The sequence below is a fragment of the Oryza glaberrima genome, chromosome 11 (assembly GCF_000147395.1).
Source record: "Oryza glaberrima chromosome 11, OglaRS2, whole genome shotgun sequence".
NCBI lineage: Eukaryota > Viridiplantae > Streptophyta > Magnoliopsida > Poales > Poaceae > Oryza > Oryza glaberrima.
Window position 1 is genome coordinate 19,914,227 of NC_068336.1, and position 18,019 is coordinate 19,932,245.

The 18,019-nt window shown below is 44.2% G+C and overlaps 1 protein-coding gene, 1 long non-coding RNA gene and 1 pseudogene across 2 annotated transcripts; 2 read left to right on the forward strand and 1 right to left on the reverse strand.

Moving 5' to 3' along the window:
• The first annotated feature begins 2,482 nt into the window (after positions 1–2,482).
• LOC127755782 (flavonol 3-sulfotransferase-like) lies at positions 2,483–4,669 on the forward strand. Its single transcript, XM_052281433.1, has 2 exons — positions 2,483–3,045; positions 3,877–4,669. Exons 1-2 carry the CDS (start codon positions 2,483–2,485, stop codon positions 4,391–4,393), a joined length of 1,080 nt encoding a protein of 359 aa, XP_052137393.1. The 3' UTR covers positions 4,394–4,669.
• A 1,284-nt stretch (positions 4,670–5,953) lies between these two features.
• LOC127754868 (uncharacterized) lies at positions 5,954–8,497 on the reverse strand. Its single transcript, XR_008012908.1, has 2 exons — positions 7,922–8,497; positions 5,954–7,670 (listed from the first exon to the last, which is right to left on the reverse strand). It is a non-coding gene; the product is annotated as an uncharacterized LOC127754868 (long non-coding RNA).
• Positions 8,498–14,578: 6,081 nt separating this feature from the next.
• Positions 14,579–17,703, forward strand: LOC127754865 (receptor-like protein EIX2; annotated as a pseudogene).
• The last annotated feature ends 316 nt before the right edge of the window (positions 17,704–18,019 follow it).

An 18,019-nucleotide genomic window follows, 5' to 3' on the forward strand; every position in this document is an offset into this window, starting at 1 on the left:
TGGGTATGACTTTATAATCTTATTAATGATGGATTAGAGGCTTGTTAGCCTGGACAGGTTGGATCTCCTTTCAAAATTCCCAAACTTGTTTTCGGCTAGGCTCGAGGTGCATGGTTTTGTTAGTCGCACCTCAGTTGACATAAGGACCGGTCTTCGGGGCACGATTGCAAAGCATATTCCGTACTGCCAAATGTCTAGAGAGTAAGGCTTAACGCAGCGGTTAGTGCGGTCATAAACAAGGAAGACACGGATAGGGATGGATGAGGCCCAACTCTTGGGTTGACATTCCTGGCAGTCGCGCCCGGGGGCATAGACTGTCCACCTATCCCAGAGTCTACTGGCCGTGGAAGTCTATGTCGGTCTTTTTTGTTTAGGGCAGTACTAAACGGTGGGTTATGTTGCGATCTTGGCTCTTCGGGTACCTTTCCGATATCGCGATACATGGCTAACATGTAGTCAAGATTGCGTCTTGTGGGTAAAGATGTACACCTCTGGCCAGAGTTTAATCTATTCGAATAGCCGTGCTCTCGGTTATGGGCAAGTGGAGCAATGACCCAAAGTTAGAGATTTCTTTCTGCTAGGTTGGAACACATGGTTGGAGCCTGTAGGTTGGGATAAGGTAAGGTCACGTCGAAGCGCGACTTATGCAAGTTCATGTCGTAGCGCGACTTGGTAGTAATTTGACTAGAGATAGGCCGTGGTTTTATTAAAATACCTTTAAATAGTTAAATGTTTGAAATGCTTGTTTACTGCAAAATAACCCTCATAAATGGATTCCTTGTACTTTCTTACATTAAGTGCATTTTCCAATATGGCTTGCTGAGTACGATGGCTGTACTTATTCTTGCTCAATCTTTCCCCTTCAGTCAGAGAAGCGTCTTGAAGAAGAAGTCTTGGGTGGAGTCCTGGCTTATACCCCAGTTGAGCACCTGTGAAGATGGAGCCGTAGGCCCGCTAGTCCGTTGCAGTTTTTCTTTGGTTGTCAAGCCTTACGTGCCTTTGTAATAATATAATTATTATCGTGATAATTAATAAAGATGTGTCTTTTGTATCATGTTTATGTGGTGTACCCTAACTTTTCCTGGGACGGAGATTAATACACGAGCGTTCGGGAAAGGTATTTTGCGGGCGTGACATGGTGGCAAGCGGCGGATCCGGCGGCGCCGTCCACGGGAGGGCCGGATCCACCGCCCTAGGGAGCGGCGACAGCGACGGCGTTGGTGGGTGGCAGCGGCAGGCGGCAAGGGAGACGGATCCGGCGGCGCCGTCCTCGGGAGGGCCGGATCCGCCACCCTAGGGGCGACTGCGGTGACGGCGTCGATGGGTAGCAGCGACAGGCGGCAAGGGCAGCGGATCCGGCGGCGCCGTCCTCGGGATTAATTTAATAGCAATGTCGCCGGAGAAAATGTGGAGAAATCAGACTTTTGAATTGATGCAAATGTTCTCTGGTTTATATTTTGCCTTTATATAGTGTTTGAAGCGCAGCCTACAATACATGTTCATGTGAATACGCGGGTTATCTTTTTAGTTTTTAATAGTTAGGATATAAAATAAGTCAAGTACTCCCTCCGTTCTAAAATATAAGACACAACCACCCTTAACCCAAAGACCAAGAAACAATTATTATCATCTTCTAGTTTGGATCACCCTAATAAATATAATGTATGCATCCAATAGAATTAGAGATCTTGAGGATGGAGAATTTAAAAGAGTAATAATTTAATAGAGAAAAGATCCTAGTTAATTATATGCATGCATGCATGCCTTATGTTATGGTACATTAAAAAAAAGTAGTTGTGTCTTATATTATGGAACGGAGGGAGTAATATATTAAGGGGGTAAGTGCTATGACGAAAAAAAGTTGGAGGAGTAAAATTTCTATTAAGAACGTGAATATAACAGCAAATGTGTAAGACGAGCGCGCGCTGGCCTTATTATCTTTTGCTTATATGTGACGCTAATCAATACACGCGCTTCCTCGTAAAATAAAATAAAATAAAATCAATACACGAGCTACAGTCCAAGCAGAGGTTCTATAGAGGCAATGAAATGCATATCTAATGCGATCACCTGCCACCAAGAAAATGGAAATCGACGCTCCAGCCAATCAAGTTAATTAGTGCTTACAAAATCCACTGAGAATTGAGCACACCAAATGAAAGGGTAAAAAAACAGAAAATGCTATAGGACGGTTTCTGTTCAGAATATATGGTACATTAATATATATCTAAACGTTCGGATATCAACTGATATGAATGATACCCCGATCAAACTGATATGTCTGAGATATCGACAGCCCAGAGCCTCAAAGATATCATTCCTTTTGAACAGCGTATAGCATTTTAGAAAACAATGTGAGAGAAGTCGCCTTCCATGTTCCATTCACCCATCCATGCCAAGACACCATCTCTCTCTATATATGTCTGAACGATTACTTCAATCGTCGCCGGCGCAGCAGTACACTTCTCCCCCCGTCTCAGACATGCTGCCGATGAGTAGCACCACTGGCGCAGGACAATCTGCAGGCCCGGGCCCCGTACCGTTTAAGGACATCGTCGTCGATGACGACGCCGCCGCCGGCGGCGGCGTGCAGGTGCAGCAGCCCGTGGCAGAGGAGTACCACGACATCATCGCCACGCTCCCGTGCAGACCGTCGATGCACGAGTACCAGGGCACCTGGATCCTGGACGACTGGCTCCCAGGGAGAATGGCGTTCCGCCGCCGCTTCGAGGCGCGCGCCGGCGACGTGGTCCTCGCGAGCCTGCCCAAGTGCGGCACCACGTGGCTCAAGGCCCTGGCCTTCGCCACCGCCGCGCGTGACAGGTACGACCCGTCGTCGTCGGGCGGCGGCGATCGACAGCACCCGCTGCGGCGGCTCAACCCGCACGAGTGCGTGCCGTTCGTGGAGGTCGTCTACAACGCCGGGGAGGAGGCGAAGCTCGACGCGGCGCCATCGCCGAGGATCATCAGCACGCACGCGCCGTATTCTCTCCTGCCAGCGTCTATCACCCAGAGCTCCACCTGCAAAATCATATACATCTCTAGGTAAAGTAATGAATTCAACATACTAACAATTTGGTTTAATGTTTGATGTTTTTGTTGAGTTTGCATGCACCAGTAATAAGCTGACGGGAAAACACGAACAATTCACTTTATATTTCAACACTACTCTCCCTCGTGCGTTGCCACCTTAAGCCTCTAACGTGAAATAAAAGTGGGCTGCAATTTTTTATTTAATTGCATGTTAGTTAGGGCTCTGATATCATATTAAGTTGCATGCCCTAACCAGTTTAACTCAAAAGAGCTTACGTTGATGGAGAAAGACGGATATTCGCTTTATATATATTGCATGCAACTCAATATTCCAACATTTATTTGTATCTTGTTTTAACTAAGACATGAGAAAGTTATAGTTGATTAGGATTGTGTGATGTACGTATCATGTTCTCCCTCTAGTTTCGAATAACTGTCACCGTTGATCAGAACAAACTAATCTTACTTTGACAATAAATAAATTTAAATGGCTCCATCATGATGTGCAAATGTTTCATGACAACATATTTCATTAATGTACAGCACTTCTTTAAGTATTTCTTACATTCCTGATTTCTTCAACAAAGATGAGTTGTCGTTGAAAATGAATACTCTAGGGGCAAATATTTGAAGATAGTGGCAATATTAATCTATCTTATCAAGTTTGTTCTTTAGTATTTGGATAAAAGGAAAAAATGCCTAGACATCCCTTAACGCATGAAAAATTATCTCCAAACTCCGGCCTCAATACACAAGTAGATGTTCCGATGCGTTTCTATGACCTCCGATATATGTCAAATCTCTTAGCCCATTCATAATTATTGCATTTTTTGTCCATCACAGGGAGCCAAAGGATATGTTAATCTCTCTTTGGCATTTCATCAACAAACGTTGCAAGCCTAATATCATCCCATTTTCGGATATCTGGAATTCCATCTACAATGATGCATACCCTGAGAGCCCAATACGGGAGCATATTCTTGGGTACTGGAACATGAGCAAAATACAGTCAGACAGAGTGTTATTCCTAAAGTATGAGGATGTCCTACGAGATCCCATAAAGAATGTCGAGAAAATTGCTGAGTTCATAGGGCAACCATTCTCAGATGCCGAGAAAGAGGCAGGGATTATCGAGAGCATCGTGAAGCTATGCAGTTTAGAGAACCTCAAGGCTTTGGCCACGAACAGCACGGGTAATTATCAGAGGTTGATGAAGGAGGTACCCAGTGAGTCATTCTTCAGGAAAGGTGTCGTTGGAGATTGGGCAAACTATGTCACACCAGATATGGCTGAGAGAATGGACAAGTTTCTTGCTGAAAAGTTCCACGGATCTGGGTTCTCCTTTACGGAGTGTTTGTGAGTGATGTGATTTGAATTTCATTGAAGGCCAGCCTCCAGAGAAACGTTTGCATGTTTATGTTCTATGTTAATTGTTCAGTGCAGGTCGGCACGTGCCTGCTGTAATGTTACCACTCGTTAAGAACACAAGCAGTAGCTGAATGTCCAATTAAAGATGCAAGCATATATACATACTTGGGCACAAATCTATATATGTACAATAAGTTGGTTCATATGTATGTAAGCAAATAAACTCCCCCTATGTTTCTATAATCGTGTAATAAAACATCTCATCAGTTTCTTGATGTTGTTTCTGTAATCGTGTCAAAAGATCGGTCGGTGTCGCATCAATCAGTTTCGGGAAAACATTGTGCTACTCAAGCATTTTATTGTCGAAGTTTTACTATCATGGGATTGATTTGTTCCACTGCACAGGATCGTTTCACTTTAAACCAGACAATATTTTCTTTTATTGCACCTTAGACCACCTCAACCATTCATCTCTTCCATCCCTTCTTATTTCACCCCAAACTCCGGCCAGCTAGGATCCAAAGACGTTGGACATGCTCAAGCTCCACTAGCGCCAAGCCCGAGCTTGAGATCAGTCAGGCCGACACGGTCCGACCTACACGCTGGGCCAGGTCGGACCCACCCATAGGCTGCACCAATTGTCCAAGCACGGCCCAATAATACTCGAGCTGTGCCAGGCTAGCCAAAGGCACGAAAGCTCATTGTCTCCTTCTTGGAATAAGTTTATTTTGCGGCCCTCACTCTTCGGCCATATCTGAGATGGTTGAAATAAGTCTATTTGGCATCCCTCAGCTCTTTGGGCCGTGCCTCCATATAGCTGAAATAAGTCTACTGTTCACCTCTCTGATCATTGGACCGGGCCGTGCTGAGCCAGCCCACTGTGCTGAGGCAGAGGCCTAGGCACAACCCAACTGTTGGGCCAGGCTGACACGAGCCTGGCACCAATCGGACCGTGCCATTTCTGGGCCATGCCAAAACCCCGTGCAGTACCTGGGTCAGGCTAAAACCCCGTACCGTGTGTCCTTTGGGCCATCTATAGCGCCAACTACCTTGCTCTCAAGGTCCCTGTGAGTGCGAATGGAGAAATTAAACATGTATCCTGCTGCCTACTCACTACATCGGAACCAAGAAATAGATGCAAATACACAGGCATGGTACTGAAATTTTGGAGGCCTAGGACGAGAAAAAAATATAAAGGCCCTACAATATATATTAATTTGTATATATAGATATACATGGAAAAAAATAACTTTTTTATTATATGGGATATACACACGCACACAACACTACGCACGCACTCCATAAGTTCACTTACGCTCAAAAGGACTGAGATCAACGAAATATTCATAGCCTCACTAAATTCTTGTAGAAATTCCACCCACTACTAGAAAAAGCATGTTCGTAGATGTAAGGCTATTTTTTTCGCAGGCAGTGTAACGCCCCGACATTCATTAGCCATAAACTCAGCTAACTCACACCGGGGTGTTATGCATTACTTGTGATATAGTACCAGTCCCAGGATACACTAGCTGGTACACACAGAATAAATGTGGAATCAAAGTAAACTGCTTTATTACATCACTAGGTAGTAGTCCTTACATAAGTTGCCATCATGGACAGGCCCATAGATGAGCAACACAACATTACAGAAAACCATAAAAGCGACGGTGCAAAAGCGAACAGCGCGGAGAAACTAAGTGACAAAGCAACTACGCACTAGGCAAAGAACCTAGGCAACTAACTTATTCCACAGGCGAGGCTTGGGGCTAGGCACGAAACATCTAGAAGTCTTCATACTCGGCTTGCTCCTGGAGATACTCCTCGTCGGTCGGGTCGATGTCTTCATCTTCATACTCTATATATTATTATAAGGGGCAAGGGTGAGTACTTAATGTACTCAGCAAGCCAGGGGAAAGAATGACATGTTTGGCTTAAACAAGGAGGCTAAGGTTTTATTTGCGAAAGCTGCCTTTTTGGCAAAATGATTTATTTCACAAAACTCCTAGTGAGTGAATCAAGTTTTAGTTGTCGGGAGGAGGGTCACGCCTCGACCCATTCCACAAGTTTCTTTGCAACAACTTGTCATGATTAACGAACAACAAGTAATTTGTTTCCTTTGTTAGCTTCTTCTCACTTTCACAACAACACATAGTCCACACAGTTATCTCAGCACAACAACGCCATCATCATGGCCCTAACAACATCTCGGTGTCGGACGACACCCCAGGTCACACAGACCCGTTCCTAACCACCCAGGTTAGCCGTCTGCCACACAGGCGGACTCTGGAAACGTTACCCTCCCCAATAATCACTTCTTCACAAACATTTGTCAAACAAATCTACGCTATGAGAAACACCTTACACTCGCCCTTAACCGTGGGCACGGCTGTTCGAACAGTTCATTAATCTCTGCAGAGGTTGCACGCTTTACCCACACGACACGAAACTAACATCGTTTACCCGTCGGCAAAGAAAGTTCGTGATAAGGCCTTTCCAAAGCTAACCCATGAAAATCGCATGCCACCTAGTTGGGCTAAGATCCATAGCCGAGTATCAGGCAAAGACAGCCGTCATCCACTCAGGAAATACCGAGGATGCCTCCTACTCCTACTGGTACCACGCCACAATAGAGGCAAAAAAAGACACCCATGATGGGCAAAAATGTGTAACACTTCGTCTCCTCATCCTCGGCATTCCACAACCATTGGCACACCAACCCCCATGTGATAACAATTTACTTAGCCAGAGACATCCCATAAATACCCATGTGGTCATACTGTAACGTGTTTGGATGGACTTCCCAAAGGAATCGGTCCTTAACGACAATACATAGCCAAACCACAAAGGCATGACTCCGCATCATCACCATTTTCACAACACATTTTATTTCACAACACCTCGGTACAACGTACCGGATTTTGAAACATGTAATTTGGAATGACCCAAGTTTCCCACACGGCAATAACGTAGCATGGCTAAGCGTAACTACCTCGGTAATCGTATAATGATACCAGCACAAATATTTGTGGGGCAACCAAAGGTATGGAAACATCAACCTATGTATTATAAGTGCGACTACTAGGTTGGTCCGTCGGTTGTTTAAACAATCCGAGGCCTAAACATGTTAATCGTGTGAACTAAACAATGCATCTTTGCAAACAACATATCATTGAAAATATAGGGGCAATGTGATCAAAGAGGCTTTCCTTGCACTGGATTGGGGTCTTCTCCCTCGAAAGCGGCGTCCAGAGCTTCCTCGAACTCGGGCTCTAAACGCGAAAACAAAGCTAAATAAGAAAAGGCAATAAAACTAACTCAAATCAGAGAAAAAACAGTGTCACTGTGTAGACCTCAATTTTACAAAAATTTAGGAACTTGAATGGGGTCAATCGGAGTTACGGTTGATTTTCTACGGATTTTCAAACAATAAATGATTTTCTGGAATATTTGACTTATTAAACGGGAAAGGAATATTCCGTTGGAATATTCCGCTAATGCGGACGGCAAGGGGAGGGCCCACCTGTCGGCGGCTGATAGAAGGAAAAGGGGCGCGGGCCCGGGTTGTCAGCGGCTTGAGGAGGGAAGGGGACGTGGGACCCGGCCGTCAACGACTGGGCGGTCTCCTTCGTCTTCCTCTCGCTCGGCCTGGGACAAGGGCGGCGACGCGCCGCGATGGCTCGGCGCGGCTCGGCATCCGGCGGCCAGGGGAGGCGGCGGCGACCTCCGGCGACGCTCCGCCGCCGGCGGCGGCGCTTGGAGAGAGGGCGCGGCTCGGCTTCTTCTTCCTCCTCCACGCGCTGCTCGGCCCGGGGCGGCAAGGCGCCGCGGCAACGGGGCGCAGCTCGGCGCCCGGCGGCCGGGGAGGCGGCGGCGACCTCAGGCGGTGCGCCGGCAGCGACGGTGGCGCTAGGAGGCGCGGTGCAGAGGCTCTAGGCGGCAGTACATAGAGGAGAACGAGAGAGAATGGGAGAGGAGAGAGATGGCAATGGTGATGGGGTGAAGGAGCTCGGTTTTTCTCCCTTTTTGTGTAGGCGAATGACGCGGTGGAGAGAGAGAGAGAGAGGCAAGGCTTAGCGGCTAAGCACCTTCCTCACGAAGCAAAGGGAAACGGATAAGAGAGAAGATCGGATAAGGGAGATAATCGGATAAGGGGATGACTCGGCCTAGTGGTTTAGGGGTGACGACGGGTGAGGTGGCGGCCGTTATCCATCGGCGTCAATGCGACGGGCAACGGGACTTGATGGATGGACAGCGACGGGACTCCTCCATGTTTCCCGGAGGGGAAACCGGGCGAAGGCGGCTTGGCGCGTCGCGGTTTTGGCGCGGCGCGGCCTTGGCTCGATGCAGGGGTGGCGCGACGTGGCCTGGCACGATGCGGGGCACACGGGAGGATGGTGTGGTGCGGCGCGGCACGGGAACGAGGGTGGATCGGTGCAGCGCCCGGGTCGGCATTTCGTCGAACATGTTGTGTGCGTGCATGCTGCCTTGGCTCAAGGAGGAAGATGTACAGCAGTGGGCTGGGCTGGGCCGGCCTGCTCAGGGAGGAGAAAAGAAGAGGCATGAAGGGGAGTTGGGCCTAGGAGAGGAAAGAGATAAGAGGGCCCAATTCGAACAGTGAACTTTCACCTTTTCTCAAGGATTTATAGAGTTGAATTTTGAGGATATTTGAGAGGAATTTAAATTTGAATATGAACTATGGTTTCACAGAAATTGGAGGGAATTTCTAGGAGAGGATTTGAGATCTCATTGGCACCAAATCAATTAAGAACCAAATTAACTCCAATTTTTAAAAGGACAAGGTTTTAAATAAATACAAAATAAAATTGCGGGTGCTACAGGCAGGTACGGTCGTCGGAGCCAAAACACCGCCTACGAAAATATATACTGGGGAGGAGTTGGCCGTCCGCCTGCGAAAATCATCTTCGTAGGCAGCGCACATATGGCGCTAACTACGAATATTGCAGGCGGGCGCCTTATGTGCGCCGCTTGCGAAGATGCATTTTCGCAGGCGCCCTTATGTGGTCCGCCTTCAAAAATATTGGTATATACTCTTCTTCTTTCCCGCTCTATTCATTTCATCCGAGGTTTCTCTCTCCGAGAACAAGCAAAATATAGGAGGGAGATTTTGAACTCCAAATTTTCGAGTGATTTTTTTATAGCGGTTAGATCTACACATTTCCACTCTTTACATCATAAGTGTTGGTTTTTTTAACAGAACCGACACCTATAATCATTTAAAGGTGCAGGTTCTTTGTACTTTTAAACCGTGGAGGTGGGAAAAGATCTATAGGTATTGGTTTTACTACTTTTGGTATATATTATGTCAACACCTATTTGATATTTTGTAGTAGTGGATGAACAAAACAAGCAGCTTAAAAAGGTATCGTTGACGTAGCGACGACCTGCTAGCTAGAAAAGGAACATGACCATTAATTGACGTAGCGATGGAATCCTGTTGTTGTGAACTTGTGATCAGCTCCTCAGAAGATGATCTACAACGAAAGGTTCCAGAGCACTTTGCTGAAGAACAGAAATTTTTTCTCCGTGACTATCAGGAGAACTAACGGAAGGTACCAAAGGTGTGTGTCACTATCGTCTCGATGGTAATTTGGTGGTGGATTCAAATTTCCATGTCTCAGAGTGTTAGGCGGGGCCCGAAGAAGCTAGGCATCGATCGATCGGTACGTAGTGGTCGACCAGCTTGAACAGGCTACCAATAATTCACGAGAAATACCAATGAGGTCTAGATGGTTAATTATTGTTGTGTTAAACGTATCTCGAAAAGTCAACGGTATCTCGTATATTAAAATTATGGTTCTACTTAATAGTACTGCTGCTTTGAATAAAAAAGAATGTTGGTTAATTAGTTCCTGCGAAATAGAGAGCATGCTGAATGTTGCTTAATTCTGTGAAGTAAAGATGAGTATCGCTCAATGTGAATAGAGATGGTTGTAACTTAATGCCTGTGAAATAGATATATGTCTGACAAATATTTTTCTTTTATTATTTCCATACTGTCAATTTGTACCTCTGGTAAATCCAGACTATTGAGTGTTTACCCAAAGATGCATATCTATGTTAGAAATAAAATGCTTAGTGCAATATAAGAAATGAACAGGCGATAAATGCATGCCAGTTTGAACAGGAGCAAAGTGCACAGTGTATTTTTAACTTTTGTTCTTGATGGGTCGAGAGCCGATCGGTACGGAGGGAGGAAGTAGCAGCGCCGTTGGGAGGGAACCAGAGATTCCACACAGTTTGGGCTAGGGTGGGGGACGGGACGAGGAGGTTCCTCGTAAGTCACCCCTGTTGCCCTATCGCCGCCTCAGTCATACTAGCACCGTGGAGGAGGGAGTATCCTGGGATGTAGTCGAGCCAACATCCTCACATCAATCCAGGCCCCCCCCCCCCAAGATCACCAGATCACCGCCACACTAAGCTCGTCACCGTGGCCGCCTCTTTGTCATTGTGTTGAAGACTTGAGGTCGTCATCGTCAGCTAGATCTGGCACAGGAGCAGGAAGGGGGAGATAAATGTTGGGACAAGGCGGGAATAATGGCGACAGGTTGCAGTGAGGGATGCGGAGGTGTCCAGGTAGGTTGGATCCGGTCAGTGGGCTTGCAGAGGAGGCGTCTCAGGGGGAGGGAATTAGGAGAATCAGCTTGTGGGCGTCGGGGAGGATCAGGGGACCGGTACGGACTCAGCGAGAATGGACCATGTGAAAATCCAATTATTCCCATCTGCTTGTTTTACGCATACAGAAGAAGGGTGAGATACTACCGAGGGATTCTCGTTCCTGATAGTACCAAGAATTGTCACACGTTAAATCTGGCTTAATGGATTGCTATAAGTATAGATACCATGAGGTACCAAGAGTTCTGATGGACAATAGCAAATCTCATTAGTCGAATAACAAACAGTAGAGCCACTCAGCAAAGCATATATATATTCTGATATGGCTGATAGTGAGAATTAACGTAAGGTTAGCAGAGCATCTCTGATGTACAGATAGCTCTGGCGACCAGGAGAATCAACGACAGGTTCCAATTTCCAAAGGTTAATTCACTGTCAGTGTCACCTCGATGCATGGAAATCATTCCAAGTCTTTGAGTCTTTGACCTGGAGAGGATGGCATCCATGCATCGGCGTGTATACAGGGAAACTAAATTCGAGTGCTGGCCATCCGTCAACAGCCGGTAGCTGGCAGAGTTGCCGGCGGCGTACGGCTCGGTGCATGTCGCAGTGTCGTCGGCGTGACAGGGAGGCACGGAGATTGAGCACAAGAGAGCTACTCCCTCCATCCAAAAAAACCAACCTAGCATTGGATGTGACACATCTTAGTACTAGAATCTGGATATAACTTTGTCCAAATTCATTGTATTGGAATGTGTCACATTCAATCCTAAATTCGCTTTTTCGGGACGGAGGGAGTAGAGCTCAACATCGGCAATGTCCAGGTCAATGAATAAATTAAACACACACTCTCTCTCTCTCCCCCAGCCCTGTTATCCATTCAGTCCCAATCTTTTTATTTCTATTTTTAAAAATATTTTCATAACTATATTTTTGTCCTCGAGTTGTATAGATCTATACTCTTAACACTGTTTAAGAGAGCATTTTCTATACTACTTAATATGTTAGTAGTGGTGGGAGATAAAAAAATATTATTATTGGTGGTGTCCATTCCACACCACCCCTACTACTGATATCTAGGTCCCACTATTTACACTGTTACACCATCTTTCAACAAGTCATCTCCCATTTTTACTATTCGTTTTTTCAAACTTCAAAATCACCTACTTGATCAATAAGAAAAGGTCGTATAATCCAAGATTATTTAGCATGGTTTTTTGAATATATTCATTGGTAAGAGAAATCATCCTTTTAAAGTTAGACTTTGAAAAGACTTTGAAGAGGAAATAATTCTAATTCTACAAGGAAATCTCTTGCTTCTTAGGAAATGGTTTGTAGGCCAAAGGAAAAAAGGGAACTAGGTATTATTAACCTCAGAATTCAAAACACTGCACCGTTGGTCAAGCATTTGGTGAAATTTTATAATGGCGTAGATCTGCCGGTGCATCTGATCTGGAATTCATATTACACCATGAAGGCACCTCATATGATCCTGAATAAGGGGTCTTTTTAGTGGAGAGATATCATTGCTTTGTTTGACATATTTTCTGGGGAGATCCCTGGGAAGGTGTGATAAAAAGTGCTAAATACCCAAATATGTTTAGCTTGGCTTTGGACAAAGATGAAACAGTTAAAAGTTTGTGCTCAAAATTCCTGGAAGATTCTTTTCTTCTCTCACTTGGTACACAAACATATGAAGAGTTTGTGCAGCTAGAGGACAAGTTGGCTCACATCCATTTGCAAATGGGAAATTGCGATGACTGGAGTTTCATTTGGAATTCAAGTGTTTATACTGCCAAGCTAGCGGTTTTATAAACTAAATTTCATGACAATGCAACCTCCAATACCTTTCATTTGATTATGAAAAATGAAATGTTTTATGAAAATTAAAGTCTTTGCTTGGCTCATGATTAGTGACAGGCTTAACACAATGGATATGCTTGATCGACATCACTGTGCAAGAGAGAATGATGACCTTATTCTTTGTTTAGGGGAGCATAGAGAAACAAGACAGCACCTATTCTTCACCCGTCCCTTTAGTGGAGGTGCTGGCAGCATCTGGGTATTGATTGGCACACTAATCTGAATTTCTTTCAAATGATTGTGCTTGCTCGGTTAAGTTTTAGACAGAAAGGCTTCCTAGAAATCTTCTTCATTGCTTCATGGCATATTTGGAAACAAAGGAATGGATTAATTTTTTAGAATGTGCAGCCTTCTTTTCAAAGCATGGAGAGCCTTGTTAAAAAAAAAATCTTCTACATATGTGTAGAATGAAAGATACCATCAAACAAATAATTTTCGACTGGTTACAACTTTTGTAGCTTTTAAATGTTTCCTTTGTAAATAACTCTGTATATATCCTTCTAATGAAAATTACACTGTTGGGCAAAGCCCCGACAGTAATTCCACTCAAAAAAATAAGAAAAGATATAGTATTACTTAGACTAAATAAGGAGGTGTTTGACACAACTCCACATCCAAGATTTTTTGGAGCTGGGTATTTCTAGCCCCATAAATCCATGGACTTTGATATGTAATCATATTGATAGCATTTGAATTAAACATTTTGCTTTTTTTTCTTTAGATGAAATATAAAATTTTAAACCAATACAATTTAACATACAAACTTCAAATCCATCGCTGTGCCAAACAACGCTTATGTGCTTATTAATTAATTTAATAAGCTAGAAATTCAATTTGTTTTCTATTGCAACACACGGACTCTAGGCTAGTTTTTAATGAAATAGCCAACTGCAGTTAGCCGGTGCTAACGGACGGCAGCCAAGCAGGTGGTAATTTTACATGTGAGTTTTTCATGTTCACATTGCACAGTTCAAAAACTTGGTTTTACACGAAGTGAGTGTAGCTCAACTGGTTAGGTTCCTTGTGGTGAAAACAGTCCACCCGGGTGTAAGTCCTAGACTTGACACGGGTGCTCGCATTTACGGCTAATTATTCTTTCAGTGATAGGCGATGTACCCATCGACAGCAAGACTCGTAAATCTCAAGATGCCGGTCCAATCTTTCGGAGGTGCTCATACGAGTAGTGTATTGCGTGTGTTCATAGGGCACTGTGTTTAAAAAAAAAAAACTTGGTTTTACATACATAGTACTGTATGGGCCAAGAGAGCTTTGCTGTTTAACGTTGCATCGAGCACAAGTATAGTACTACCTTCGTTTCTAAATATTTGACACTGTTTATTTTTTTAAATATATTTGACTGTTTGTCTTATTAAAAAAATTTAAGTAATTATTAATTATTTTCCTATCATTTGATTCATTGTGAAATATACTTATATGCATACATATAGTTTTACATATTTCACAAAAGTTTTTGAATAAGACGAATGGTCAAACATGTGCTAAAAAGTTAACGGTGTCAAATATTTAGAAACGGAGGGAGGGAGTAGTATGCACGGCCTTGCCTTGCTCGCCCCGGCTGCCAGCCTGCCACGGCAATGGCAGTGCACGTACCCGTGCGTCGACAACAGTATATATATTAAGACAGCAACTCGATACCTGCACTGCACTGTCTGCACACAACTCATCAGGATCGAACGGCTGGACTAGCAAACCATTGGTCCACCATATGCGTCCCACCACCACCACCACCGTGGCGCTCCTGCTCCTCACCATCGTGGACCACCCGTGCGGCGTCCCTGCTGCCACCACGCCGTTGGGCCGCCGGTGCCAACGTGACGGGCGCGGGAGCGGGACGCGCTGCTGGCGTTCAAGAGAGGCATCACCGCCGATCCGGCGGGCGTCCACGCCTCATGGCGGCACGACGGCGACGCCGATGAACACCAAGACTGCTGCCGGTGGTGAGGCGTCCGGTGCAGCGATCGGACAGGCCATGTCGTCGGGCTTCGCCTCCGCAACAGGAGGACGACGTCTACACCGACTACGAAGAAACTGCCTTAGTCGGCGAGATAAGTCCATCTTTGCTCAATTTGCCCCGTCTGAAACACCTCGATCTCAGCCTAAATGCACTGCACGGACCGACTGGTCGTGTCCCGGAGTTCTTGGGTTCTCTGAAAAATTTGAGATATCTTAACCTCTCAGGCATAGAGTTTTCTGGTAGAGTGCCCCCTCAGCTTGGTAACCTCACGAATCTGCGTTTTCTCGACCTATCAACCAGACAATTCTCTGTACCCATGAACTCCACGGATCTCTCATGGCTAGCACGCCTAGGTTCTCTGACGTATCTCAACTTGGGTTCTATGGACCTTAGCATGGCACATGATTGGGCTCATGTGATGAACAACATTCCTTCCCTGAAGACCCTTTATCTTGCTGATTGCCTACTTGCTGATGCAAACCAAACTTTCCCACACTTTAACCTAACAAATCTTGAGGAGCTTGATCTCTCCGGCAATTACTTCCACCATTCAATTGCATCTTGTTGGTTCTGGAATGCAAAGGACTAAAGTACCTTGACTTCTTCAACACTGGCTTGTACGGTCAATTTCCAAATGCTCTAGAACACTTGAGATCCCTCCAAATCCTTGACTTGTCATCTACTCCAAGTAACATGGACATCAGGACAATAAACATGACAAATCTATGCAACCTGAGAATCCTACAGCTCACATCGAGTCAACTTCACGGGGACATTGCAGAGTTACTGGATAGATTACCTCAATGCTCGTTCACCGGTTTGAATGAAGTCTATTTGTCAGATAATAATATAACCGGAATGCTACCAAATCGTCTGGATCACTTAAATGGCTTGGTCATTCTTGACATCTCTCAGAACAAACTCTCTGGCCATGTGCCTTCTCAGATAGGTAAGTTCAGTAATTTGACTTACTTGGACCTTAGCAATAATAACCTCGATGGTGTGATCACAGATGAACACTTTGCTAGTCTGAGAAACTTGAAGACATTGGGCTTATCTGGTAATTCCTTTAGGATTTTGGTGGATTCAGAATATTTACCTCCATTTAGCCTTGAAGTTGCATTGTTTCAATCGTGCCATATTGGTCCTTCATTTCCTAGTTGGCTGAAATGGCAGGTTAACATTACTTATCTTGATATATCGTCAGCAAATATTACTGACAAGCTTCCAGACTGGTTTTCTACAACATTTTCGAACGTCGGTCGTTTAGATATTTCCAACAATGCAATCAATGGTAGTTTGCCAGCAAACATGGAGGTTATGACTTCGTTGAGTAGACTATATTTGAATTCCAACAAGCTTACCGGTCAAATACCAGTGTTGCCAGAAGGACTCAACATAATGGACATCTCCAGGAACTCCTTATCAGGATCTCTACCATCGAACTTTGGAGCTCGTTACTTATCTGATCTTCGTCTCTTCTCCAATCGTATCACTGGTCATATTCCACAATCAATGTGTGAACTACAAAGCCTTGATATCTTAGACTTAGCCGATAACCTTTTGGTGGGAGAATTTCCTCAGTGTTTTCAACAAAAAGAGTTGAGAATGCTACTTGCCAGCAATAATATGTTATCTGGAAAGTTCCCACCATTTTTGCAGTGTAGCCAAACTCTATATATCCTAGATTTGACATTCAATAACTTCCATGGAAGGCTACCCATGTGGATTGGAGAGCTATCAAAACTAGAAATACTGCGACTAGGCCACAATAATTTCTCTGGAAGTGTTCCGACAACCATTACCAATATTACAAAACTTCTTCATCTAGATTTGTCAAGTAATAGTATATCCGGCAGTTTACCATTTCATTTGTCAAATTTAACTGGTCTGACAAGTCTTTCTAATCCTACCACCTTTGGACACTATGTTCCCATTTTGAATATGTCTGTAGACACCAAGAGCCATGAACATTACTACCAAGAAGGTGTAATATTTCAAATGGTGGAATTCCAGAGGAAATAGCTTCTCTTGATGGAATTAAAAATCTGAATTTATCATGGAATCAGTTTAGTGGAAGAATTCCAGAAAACATCGGGGCCATGTGGTCATTGGAATCACTAGACCTCTCCGAAAACAATCTTTCCGGAGAAATCCCATCAAGCATATCAAACCTAACATATCTAAGTAGTCTGGACTTGTCATACAACCATCTCACAGGAAGAATACCGTCAGGTGGTCAACTCGACACCCTCTATGCGGAGAACCCATCTATGTACAATGGCAACAATGGTCTTTGTGGGTGTCCTCTTCGGAGAAATTGCTCAGATGATGGCAATAATAGTCTTTGTGGTTATCCTCTTCGGAGAAATTGCTCAGATGATGGCAATAATGGTCTCTGTGGTTATCCTCTTCGGAGAAATTGCTCAGACAACAGTTGTCCATCGAAGCATGGTGTTGAAATCAAAAAATATTCAGACACAATGTTCTTGTACTTTGGACTAGGTTCAGGATTTGTGGCTGGTCTTTGGGTGGTCTTCTGTACCATCTTGTTCAAGAAAGCATGGAGGATGCCTTACTTCCGCCTATTCGACAAGGTGTATGACAAAGTGTATTTGTTTGTTGTTGTTACATGGGCACACGTGTGCCAAAAGTCAGGCACGCGTTAAGCCATCGCTATAAATTAAGAGGCCAGAGTCCTTTTGGTGCAATACACAGTACAATATATATGTTGCTACTATTTGTGTTGTCGTTTTGAATAAATGGATACAACTTAGTCCCTGTCAGATAAGATGTGTATGCTTAATTAAAGTGAAATAAAGATGAGTGATGCTTAATTTCTGACAAAAAGAGATATGTCTGATGGATGTCTGTTCAATCCCGTGATATATACGTACTTATATAGTCCATATGAGTTAAAAATAATTATTGTTTTGATCAAGATCACCATCTTAAAAGTATAAGTGTGACCACTAATTTCTATTACTACTACTATTATAAATATACACATTCTAAGATTAATATCTAAATGTATGATCTCCATGTTATAAGGAAAATATTATAAAAACTAGCTGGGTGCCCGTGCAATTGCGCGGCTAGCACCCAAACAAAACCATATATTTTTCAGTATGATTTTACTTAAAATTT

Excerpts from the sequence above, each read along its gene's own strand:
- LOC127755782 (XM_052281433.1), top strand. The coding sequence starts at position 2,483 with ATGCTGCCGATGAGTAGCACCACTGGCGCAGGACAATCTGCAGGCCCG. Across the intron at positions 3,046-3,876 it reads AAAATCATATACATCTCTAG|GGAGCCAAAGGATATGTTAA; the intron begins GTAAAGTAATGA and ends TGTCCATCACAG.